Source organism: Schistosoma haematobium, chromosome 6, assembly GCF_000699445.3.
Source record: "Schistosoma haematobium chromosome 6, whole genome shotgun sequence".
Lineage (NCBI taxonomy): Eukaryota > Metazoa > Platyhelminthes > Trematoda > Strigeidida > Schistosomatidae > Schistosoma > Schistosoma haematobium.
In genome coordinates this window covers 17140354-17151957 of record NC_067201.1, presented here as the reverse complement: position 1 = coordinate 17151957, position 11604 = coordinate 17140354, and the positions used below count along the sequence as shown (strand labels likewise).

Below are 11604 nucleotides of genomic sequence, written 5' to 3'. Positions count from 1 at the left end.
AGTCTTAACAGCTGTCTACTCAAAATACTTCGAATCCGTTGGCCAGACACTATCAACAACAACCTACTGTGGGAGAGAACAAACCAGATCCCAGCGGAGGAAGAAATCAGGAAGAAGCGCTGGAAGTGGATATATATATATTCATTCAAACATGATGTAATCATTTAAGCAATTCAGTCAGTCTATGATTTGATATAATTACAACACAATATTGAATAAATTTAAAAGTTGCGTTTTTTAAATTCATTTGAATAATAATTTATTAGGTATTAAAACAAATTGCTGTTGTTGTTTTGAAAACATTCCTTATAGTAATTGGTTGTATCTAGGTGTACTTGTATTAATTCTCAAGTAACTATTATTATTATTGAAATCACGTAGTGATACTAAGCAATCGTCCTGTAAATTAGTTAACCAAGATTCGTGAATTGTAATGACACTACAATCACAATACATATTTTGACTTAGTAGGAATTGAAGATAGTTCACCTCAGTAATTAGTGATCGGCAGTTAGGATTTAACAGTTCGGGAATCGACATATTGCATTTTGCCAACGACAACGATGTCTCTTATTGTACTTTTTTGTAACTTGTGCAGCGAAAAGTCATAAGCTTTTCATAAACGTGCCTGTATATGTTATGCGATTAGTAGACATAATGTGTTAAAACAAAATTTTAAAAAAACGTAATTTTTTGAAATATTTAGATGTCAGAAACAGGTAGCCCAGATAATCAAGCAGGCCACCGATTCGATTTAATATGCTAACTATACCTAGTTAATAGGAAAACTCTGAAAGAGCCTGCAGTATTACTAGTGATGATGATCATAATAATAATAATAAACAAATATCACTTGATAATTTTTTATTTAGCTCCTTCATAGAGACATTGAATAAGTTATCCGCTTAAAACTATTAAATTAAATCTTATTAACTATCTAGCAAGAATCGCTGTTTTTTAAGCTCTATCGTTGACTATAGAATACGTCCGTGAATAGAAGCCAATAATCTGTTTCACAACATGTTGAAATGTTATTTTATGTAATTAGTTTCCGGGTTAAGTAAAATGCTTAACAAAATTTGATTCTTTAAATAGTATCGGAAATTATGTTTAAAATATGAACTCACTCACGCGGTGGTTGATTCTTTTCGATACGTAGTTATCTTGATAGGTCACCAAAACTCTTCATAATCATAACGCTTTTTTAACAGATATCATTTAGAGACTACCTATTTGTAATCCATCTTTTTGAAATTCTATCTTCCCTATAGTTACAGAGTTTTCAGACGAAACATCTTCCAGGTGTAATTAGCAAATAACTAATTATGGTATTATTTAAGTAGGACAATACGCACCGGATTCCAAAATAATTTTTCATCGAAAAATTTCAGTACAGTCAGTTATTATGAAGTAACCTTTATGTTCAGTGAATAAGTTTAAAACGCCGAATTTGTAATATTTGATGCGGTTCTATATAGTATATATTTCTAAATTGCCAATAAATTCTTGGTAAATCCGGAGTACATCGCTTTTAAAATATAAGGTAATGTAGTGAAGGTTGATTTAAAGAATCCTTAAAGCATTTCTGACTACTCATAAGTAGCTGAAATTAAATTGATTTTAACCTTTTTACGATCAAGTAGATAAGATTAATGAAATTTATAAGATAGCATAAGTTGAAAAACATTGAATAACGTTCTCATCACAGTTTCTATTTTTTTCATTCCTAGATAAAACCTATCCAAATGAACCAGATCCTTCGCAAACCATGTTATGAAAAGTGTTTATTTCTAGAAATAATAACGTTATTTGATATTAAAGGTGTAGAGAAAATGTCTGTACATAGAAAACCTATACACTAAAGTCCTTATGGTCAGTTAGTAGTATATGTAGCTTAAAATTTATCTCTACTAAGTAAATAGGGATACAACAGTTGTTTATATTTCCGATACAACTTAGATTTTTTAGATATACACTTCTAGTATTTAAAAAATTCTGCATGATCTCTACCACCCAGAATACTGAAATATAAAACCAGGAGAGAACTAATAGCTGCCTAAAGACTTTCCCGAGTTGAAAAGACTACTTGACAGGATTATTAGTGTTGCATCAATGTTGTTTTGTGACTTGATTATTTATATCATACTATTGTAACGATAACAATAAGTTTATAATTGCTCACCCGTATTTTATGGATTTTTTAGATGTTTTCATTTGTTTATAACTAAAATTTAAACTTTTCTCTATTAGCTATATAGTTAAATAATTACAAATCTACTATCCAGATGGAAACTCCGCCTGGAGTCCCTCCGGGGGCTACTGCCGGTCCCAAGCCCGGATAAAGGAGGAGGGTTGGGCATGGGGTTAGCGTCCCCATCCCGTAGAAAACTAACTCGCTAAAAAACGCTAACCAGAAAAAATTATTCAAACCTTTTAAACTCTGCCCTGGGAGTCAGAAGATCTTCATTTAGAAGAATTATGACGCCTCATGATGAAAGCCGAATCCCTTCGGAAGTTATGAGGCCGATGCCCCTTCTGACAACCAGAGCAACCATTTATTTAGGTACATGGAATGTTCGTACAATGTGGGACACCGGAAGAGCCTTCCAGATTGCCGCAGAAATGAGAAGATACAACCTAGAGGTACTTGGGATCAGTGAAACACATTGGACACGAGTTGGACAACAACGACTAACTACAGGAGAGCTCCTGTTATACTCCGGCCATGAAGAAGAAAATGCACCACATACACAAGGAGTTGCATTGATGCTGTCCAAACAAGCACAAAATGCACTTATAGGATGGGAATCTCATGGACCAAGGATCATCAAAGCCTCGTTTAAAACAAAGAAAGAGGGCATTTCAATGAACATCATCCAATGCTATGCGCCTACCAACGACTACAATGAAGACACTAAAGACCAATTCTACAATAGGCTGCAGTCAATAGTCGAGAAGTGCCCAACAAAGGACCTGACCATTCTGATGGGAGATTTCAACGCCAAGGTTGGAACGGACAACACTGGATATGAAGACATCATGGGACGACACGGACTGGGAGAACGAAACGAAAATGGTGAGAGATTTGCAAATCTATGTGCCTTCAATAAGCTGGTCATAGGCGGCACCATATTCCCACATAAACGCATACACAAAACCACATGGACTTCACCGGATCACTCTACACAAAACCAAATCGACCATATTTGCATCAACAAAACGTTCAGGAGGACTATAGAGGATGTGAGAACCAAGAGAGGAGCTGATATAGCATCAGATCATCACTTACTGGTCGCCAAGATGAAATTGAAACTCAAGAAGCACTGGACAACGGGGCAGACAGTATCACAAAAGTTCAATACGGCCTTTCTCCAGGATACTAATAAACTCAACGAATTCAAGATAGTCCTCAGCAACAAGTTCCAGGCCTTTCATGATCTATTCAATGGAAAAGGAACTACTGTGGAGAGCAACTGGAAGGGGATCAAAGAGGCAATCACTTCAACATGTCATGAGGTCCTGGGTCACAAGAAGCACCACCACAAGGAATGGATCACTGTTGGTACACTGGATAAGATTCAAGAAAGAAGGCACAAGAAGGCAGCAATCAATACCAGTCGAACAAGAGCAGAAAAAGCCAAGGCACAAGCTGAATACACGGAAATAAACAAACAAGTGAAGAGGAGTATCAGAACCGACAAACGTAACCATGTGGAAGATTTAGCAACGACGGCGGAAAAGGCTGCAAGAGAAGGAAACATGAGAGAACTGTATGACACGACAAAGAAACTCTCTGGAAATCGCCGCAAACCAGAAAGACCCGTGAAAAGCAAGGAAGGCGAGGTAATCACCAACATTGAAGAGCAACAAAACAGGTGGGTAGAACACTTCAAAGAACTGTTGAATCGACCAGCTCCACTGAACCCACCCAACATCGAAGCAGCACCCACGGACCTCCCAATCAATGTTGGCCCACCAACAATTGAAGAAATCAGCATGGCCATCAGACAAATCAAGAGTGGCAAAGCAGCAGGACCGGACAACATCCCAGCGGAGGCACTAAAAGCAGACGTAGCGGCAACTGCACGGATACTCCATATTCTCTTCAATAAGATTTGGGATGGGGAACAAGTACCAACAGACTGGAAAGAAGGACTACTGATCAAAATACCGAAGAAAGGCGATCTCAGCAAGTGTGATAACTACAGGGGCATCACTCTTCTCTCAATACCGGGAAAAGTCTTCAACAGAGTATTGTTAAACAGGATGAAGGACTGCGTAGACGCCCAACTTCGTGACCAACAGGCAGGATTCCGTAAGGATAGATCGTGTACAGACCAAATCGCAACTCTACGGATCATTGTGGAACAATCAATTGAATGGAATTCATCACTCTACATCAACTTCATTGACTACGAAAAGGCATTTGATAGCGTGGACAGAACAACACTATGGAAACTTCTTCGACACTACGGCGTGCCTCAGAAGATAGTCAATATCATACAGAACTCATATGATGGATTACACTGCAAAATCGTGCATGGAGGACAGTTGACAAAGTCGTTCAAAGTGAAGACCGGTGTTAGGCAAGGTTGCTTACTCTCACCCTTTCTCTTTCTCCTGGTGATCGACTGGATCATGAAGACGTCAACGTCTGAAGGAAAGCGCGGGATACAATGGACATCTAAGATGCAGTTGGATGACCTAGACTTCGCAGACGATCTGGCCCTTCTATCCCAAACGCAACAACAGATGCAGGAGAAGACGAACAGTGTGGCAGCAGCCTCAGCAGCAATAGGTCTCAATATACACAAAGGGAAAAGCAGGATTCTCCGATACAACACAGAATGCACCAATCCAATCACAATTGACGGAGAAGATTTGGAAGATGTAAAAACCTTTACGTATTTGGGCAGCATCATTGATGAACAGGGTGGATCTGATGCAGATGTGAGGGCGCGGATCGGCAAAGCAAGAGCAGCATATTTACAACTGAGGAACATCTGGAACTCAAAGCAACTGTCAACCAACACCAAGGTCAGGATTTTCAATACAAATGTCAAGACAGTTCTACTGTATGGGGCAGAAACCTGGAGAACTACAAAAGCCATCATCCAGAAAATACAAGTGTTTATTAACAATTGTCTACGCAAAATACTTCAGATCCATTGGCCGGACACTATTAGCAACAACGTACTGTGGGAGAGAACAAACCAGATCCCAGTGGAGGAAGAAATCAGGAAGAAGCGCTGGAAGTGGATAGGACACACATTGAGGAAAGCACCCAACTGCGTCACAAGACAAGCCCTCACATGGAATCCTGAAGGTCAAAGGAAAAGAGGAAGACCAAAGAACACATTACGCCGAGAAATGGAGATAGACATGAGAAAAATGAACAAGAATTGGATGGAACTAGAAAAGAAGGCCCAGGACAGAGTGGGTTGGAGAATGCTGGTCAGCGGCCTATGCTCCTTTGGGAGTAACAGGCGTAAGTAAGTAAGTAAATCCAGATGGAACTAATTAAACACAATATCTGAGTAATTTGCAAGGCTCCATAGTGGTGTAGCTTTAATTGACTCATGATTTCAACTAATGAAGTTTCTGATTTTACCTAGTAACGGATTGTTTACAGTTTTAACACTCTTATTATAAACTTACCTTAATGTTTATAAATAAACTGTCAATTGACAGATAACCAATTGTTGCATATTGGTCTTATATTCAATTATTATACCTAGATATTTTTTATATGCAAGAGGTAAACTTAATGAGTGACAGTTAATCTCCAAATGTTTTGTATTCTTAATTAATCCCTTTCCTAGTTCTCTCACCCAAAGGATTTTTTACAATGACTGAATCAATTCACTAAGAAATTCTATTGATAACTATCAAGAAAGGTTTTTGTAGAAATTGACGATGCTACTTACTACTTTGTGAGTAGTTTATATCGTGTACAAAAATCGTTAGCATTTTATGAATACTATCGGTTTATTAAAGATATCGAACAACCATCCCTTCCCTATTGACTATTATTCACTGTGTTTCTCATCTGTACTCATTAACGATCAACTTATAACCTAGAATTGATTAGATTATATTTCCTACACTTACCTAGTTAACTAAGTCGCGTCAATTTTGAAAACGAGTAGAATTTGTTTCTCAATAGTTTGAGGCATTTATCGAGCAGCCCTTATGTTTTGCATCATGATTGTCGACGCTAATTAGTAGCGATTAAACACAGATATTTTGCTACTGTATTTATGAACTCGAAACTTTCATCAATCTATAAGATATTCTACACACAATTATATGATGTAACTACGGCTCATTATTCGAAAGTTGATACTCGACCAATAAACAATCAGTTTAAACTTGTCTTAGTAGCAATGTTTTGTACTAGCAAGTAGTTCTGCAAAGTCGTTATCATTTTATATAGTCCAGGTTTGTGAAGTGGAATTTACATATCAGTATAACGTCTCATATCATCTGCTGACTTCGATCATGTCAATTTAAGACTTAGAACTCATATCAGATCATAAGTCAATTGAAGCTAGACCACCATGGAAAACCTGGAAGCACTGGACGGCCGTTTCATCCTATTGTGGGACTCCTCAACAGTGCGCATCCACGATCCTGCCTCGTGAGGTTCAAACCCAGTACCTATAAATCTTTCACGCGAGCGCTTAACCATTAGACCACTGATCCGGCCGGCATCCAACGGTGTTAATGTCTAACTTCAACTAATCCACGAAATTGAGCAACGCATACACAATTGTCTTAAGTGTGTTACTATTGTTGATTATAAAAAGACAAAATGCCTTTTACAATTCATATTATTATTCATTGTTTATATACATTTTTTTCTACTAACAATGAGTAAGCAGATGAATTTAAAATACAGAAAATGTGGTTTATACAGTTATCCTGAAAAAATAATAATAATATTCCAGCAACGTTTATACGGATGAAAAAGAAAAGAAACCACATATACATAATTTAATCATGCATAAAAATGAATAAATGAATGATAATGAAGTAAATGACCTTCTAGTTAGTTACTTTCCAATGATTGGTCTCTTTCTTATTTCTCTTGATAGACAATGAAAATAGAAGTTTATATTCATATTTCAATATGGCCTATTTATCATTTGATCTTTTTAAAAAAGTTATTCGTTGCAATTACATAAGTTTGTTTTCATAAACATAATAAAAAAGAAAATAGAAGAAATTGAACATCTTCTTGTATTCTAAATGCCTATACTTTAAGAATTCGATAAATGTAAAATATAAATACATTGAACATAAAAATATAAAGTGTTGTTGAAACAGTTAATAGTGTACTTGAATTACATCCATTTTTATTGTTACAATTACAATATCGAACTTTAACACGATATGTACCCAAACGATCTATACACCATCGACCATCTTCTGCACCAATCACACCAGTTACAGCACAATCTCTATAATAACGTCTAGTCCATTTTCCATCTAGATACACTGTATAAATAAATGGGTAGGAATTTTTTATATGAACAACTGCAGTATTATTTAGATATTAATGAAGTGATGCTGAGCAAAGACTCAATATATTAAGTAAAAATTACAAATCGATTGATAAGGTAGTGAATATTTATCAACTGAGGTAGTTTAGACATGCTTTATGTGTCTCCAACCACGTTCTATCTCAATGTGTGATGTTTCCTGATGTGAGAATAGGTTTGAAAAATCAGAATCAACGCATGGCATCAGTCTATAAAATTACTGACTGTCGGGCGGAACTGTGTAAGCGAGTACAAACTAAGTAGTTGAGGTGCGCTAAGTTATTTTGACCCATTTCTTGAAAACAATGGGTTAAATGGCTCGAAATTGGTCTTAGTGGTGCACACTAACTCTGTTTTTTCTTCTTAACATACCCATACCTTTTATCTCCTAGTATCATTCTTTCCTCTAGAGTAATTCCTCCGATACTTTATATTTCCACTATTACTGATACTGTTAATACTTCTATCTCTCTCTGCCGATATGCTACGGCGATTTTAATCAACACATATATGTGCCAGGCTACCGGAGTGCTTTGAATCGATTCCTCACCAAATCTTGAAAGTTAGTAAAACAAAAGATAAATAGATACTTATATTGTCATTAAGGCACTGAGAGATATCTATTATGTAAAACTACATTTCCACACATCAAAACCTGTAATCGATGCAAAGTCTATGGTTTACGAATAAACAATTAATGTTAGTGATGCAATCCGGCGAATACTAGTGAAATAGCGAGTAAACTTCTAAAATTGAACGTAAATTGTGATGTGTTATATACGAACATGATTTAATGACTCAATTTCCTAGCAATACTACTCCAAGAAAGAACACTGATTATATATAAGCTTCTTAGTTAACTAGTACCCTACTCGTAGTATTAAAAGACTGAAAGTAATCGATCCTTGTTATGAAGTACTGACGAGTCAGCTCACTTTTTTAAAACACCAGTGCTTCGAGCGTCCTCATTTATCAGGTATTTGATGACAGGTAAACACACTAGGGTAGTTGTTATACAGTTCGCAAATACTCATATTCATCAAAACATACGGGCGCTTGGTACTGGTTTATTAAACTACAAGGAAATCCTTCACTACAATGAAACTGATTATTTTTCCTAATACTTTATTGACTTTATTCAACATTATATTTTTGATACAATATAGAATTCTCAGCAGAAACGAGCGACTGAGGATCTTTCTGGAGTGTACTCTTGCAACGCATCTATAAATGTAATGTTACGAAAATTAGTCTATCAAAAAGAACCATTTTAACTGAGTCTGTGGTACAGAGGAATAGTCATATAACTCAGTACAATATTTACATTTGTGTGCCGTGTAAATTTAATCTTATGCTATTGTAGAGTGTGCTTGTATATTAGGTCGTTAATTTTCTAAATGTTGAGTCTTACTTACTTTGAATCATTCATATTTGAATGAGGATCAATGCAAATGAATCATATTAAACTTTGTTTGTTCAAGTATAGTTTGGATCTGTTTTTGATGCATAATAAGCACTTATCTATGGTTTCCCCTTTCTTTCTTAGCATCATTATATATCAGCGTTTTGTTTACTTATAAAAATATAAAGATGACTAGTCTATTGTTGGAACGAAAAATTATACGTAGTTGCAAAAGCAATAGACAGACTAACGACAAGAGGATTGAAGTGATTTTAGTCATTTTATGAGATCCATCAATCTATCACCTCCATACCAGTTTTGTCCATTATCCTATGAATCATTTTATATTTGTGGCATCCAAATAATAATAAGTATACAGTAAATATATGTGGTTTCTGCCTCACTAGTGCACTATCCTTTATCCGTCTTTGATGTGAAATTTTTGTAAGAAACAAACTGTGTTCGGCACAAGAAACTCACAAGACAGTCACAAAAATGCCTAATATATGGAACCAAAGCCCATAAAAACACTAGACCGAGTCGAAGGGTATAAACTACACTCATAGCTGTCATTAACAGCGACAAATGCCTAACATTATATTGGTATTTGCAGTATGTTGACTAGTTTCTATTCAAAAGATGATATGGCTACAATAAACATAAGATCTAAGGCATATAAAAACTGTAGTACACGACCCAATAGGGTAGTGTTGTTTACATACTTATTTAATCGCTACAGAATTATTATTGGCTCAACACGGTGAGCTTAAAAGTCCACATGAATATTATGAACTCAATTAGTTGGTTTCTTTTATGGATTGTATGAGCTTACACTTCCGAAACAACTATTTTAGATATTTTATGTTGAAGGAAGCCGCGAATCTCTTAGTAGTAAAGAAACGTTTTCTAACATTTTATCGACTTGCGTCATAAATTCACATCTGAGTCAATGTTTTCCTAAGTAACTAACGTATATATCACGAAACCAATGGCAACAGTAACTAAAAAAGTGTAAGTGATCTATGAGTTCCCGTGAGACCAATGTCGTATATCTATGGCAAATATTGAGCTATGCTGAACGCGATTACCGGAACCCCTCTCAAACTTACCAATGGCTGAAACTTTTCATAGTCATAATCTCAGGTTTTCAATTTTGAGTAATATTTAAAGTAAGAACAAAACCAATATGTTAGTGGAGATTCGATTGAAAAAGAGAGGTAATAATTATCCTATGGAAAATCAGTAATAAAACAAATTGTTCTGCTTAAACATGCCGTACTAGTGAATTACTATAAAGCTCATACAATGAACCTGAATTAAAGATTTTAAAGGCAAATTAGCCTTAATTGCTTGATGCATCAAACCAAGTTTTTTCCTAAAAATAGCCTAAAACTATCTGCTAGTCGATTTGTTATTTGTTACAAATTCGAACCAGATGGGTTAATGTAGTTGAACCAACATCCTTAGAATTAGCGTTGCTATAATAAAATTACTTTAATAGGGTTGATGCTGGTAACCATGTTATATTTTGAACATACATCAGAATAGTTTTGATATTCCAGGGAGCAAGAGCAAATCAAAATTAAGGCGACAAAAATGTCCCAAAGAATTTATATACAATCCTGAATACCGTGAGTCATTAACCCAAAACGTTATGCTTTAAGACATTATGACCAGTCAACTTTTGAGCGATAAGGGCAAATTTCGCAAAACATTGAGCAAGGTCGTTTTAAGCTAACTCAAGATTGTCAGTATTTTAGCTGAGTATTAGACACTGTTCGCAACAAATTATGATGAAGTTGACTGGGAAAGAATGCAGTGCAAAACGGGAAAAAATAGTCTAATGAATTGCTATGTTTGGCGACACAGCTAAGTATGTGAAAACCCATTGAATTTTTTACAAATTTCGCATCATAATTCGCTATTTTTACCATCATTGTGGGCGAAAGACATATAATACCTTAGAAAATTACTGAAATTTCGACAAAATCACTACCAAATTTATTTGTTCGTAGAATCCCTTGATTTACGGAATACGAATTCAATTCGGGTGAACCAAGATGAAAGTAACCAAACTTGTGTACTCACTTTCCTGAATCATCTTGACACACCTAGAATAATTTCTTCCATCATTTGGACAGGCAACTAGTGGAAAAGTTCGATTATCAAAATAGTCTGCACAGTGAGGTTGTGTTAGTGAATTACATTGATAACAACGCAGTTCTGGTCCAATACCTAATACAATGCATTAAATTAGGTAAACGATTAACGATGGACACCCCACCTACTTGGCATACACCTGCCGAAGTCATTATTACAACTAAAACCAGTCGCAGCATCATTTCCGGGATTTGAATATGTGCCATTTACAATAAACTAGACACGTAGCCTACTAAAACAAATGCCGTAAGACGCTCCTACAGGCCCTCCAGTCTTTTAGCCATCAAGTGATGTAGGTGTATGTAGAAAGATAAGGTTAAAAGATCACTATTTTGTTGGATATAATTCCACACGTCAGGATCAGATGACAATAATGCCAGGTTCTTTCATATGTTTGCAGGGAATGCAACTGCGAAGATATGAGACAAATTAGTTTGATATCAATGTCAAAAATACAGAACACTCAAATGTCTTTGTTAGTGATAAAAAGGATGGATT

At 35.8% G+C, this 11604-nt stretch overlaps 1 protein-coding gene across 1 annotated transcript; it reads right to left on the bottom strand.

Annotated features, from left to right (window-relative positions):
• Positions 1-6696: 6696 nt before the first annotated feature.
• MS3_00008664 (uncharacterized protein) lies at positions 6697-11365 on the bottom strand. Its single transcript, XM_035731886.2, has 3 exons — positions 11231-11365; positions 11035-11181; positions 6697-7500 (listed from the first exon to the last, which is right to left on the bottom strand). Exons 1-3 carry the CDS (start codon positions 11310-11312, stop codon positions 7256-7258), a joined length of 474 nt encoding a protein of 157 aa, XP_035589643.2. The 5' UTR covers positions 11313-11365; the 3' UTR covers positions 6697-7255.
• Positions 11366-11604: the final 239 nt, after the last annotated feature.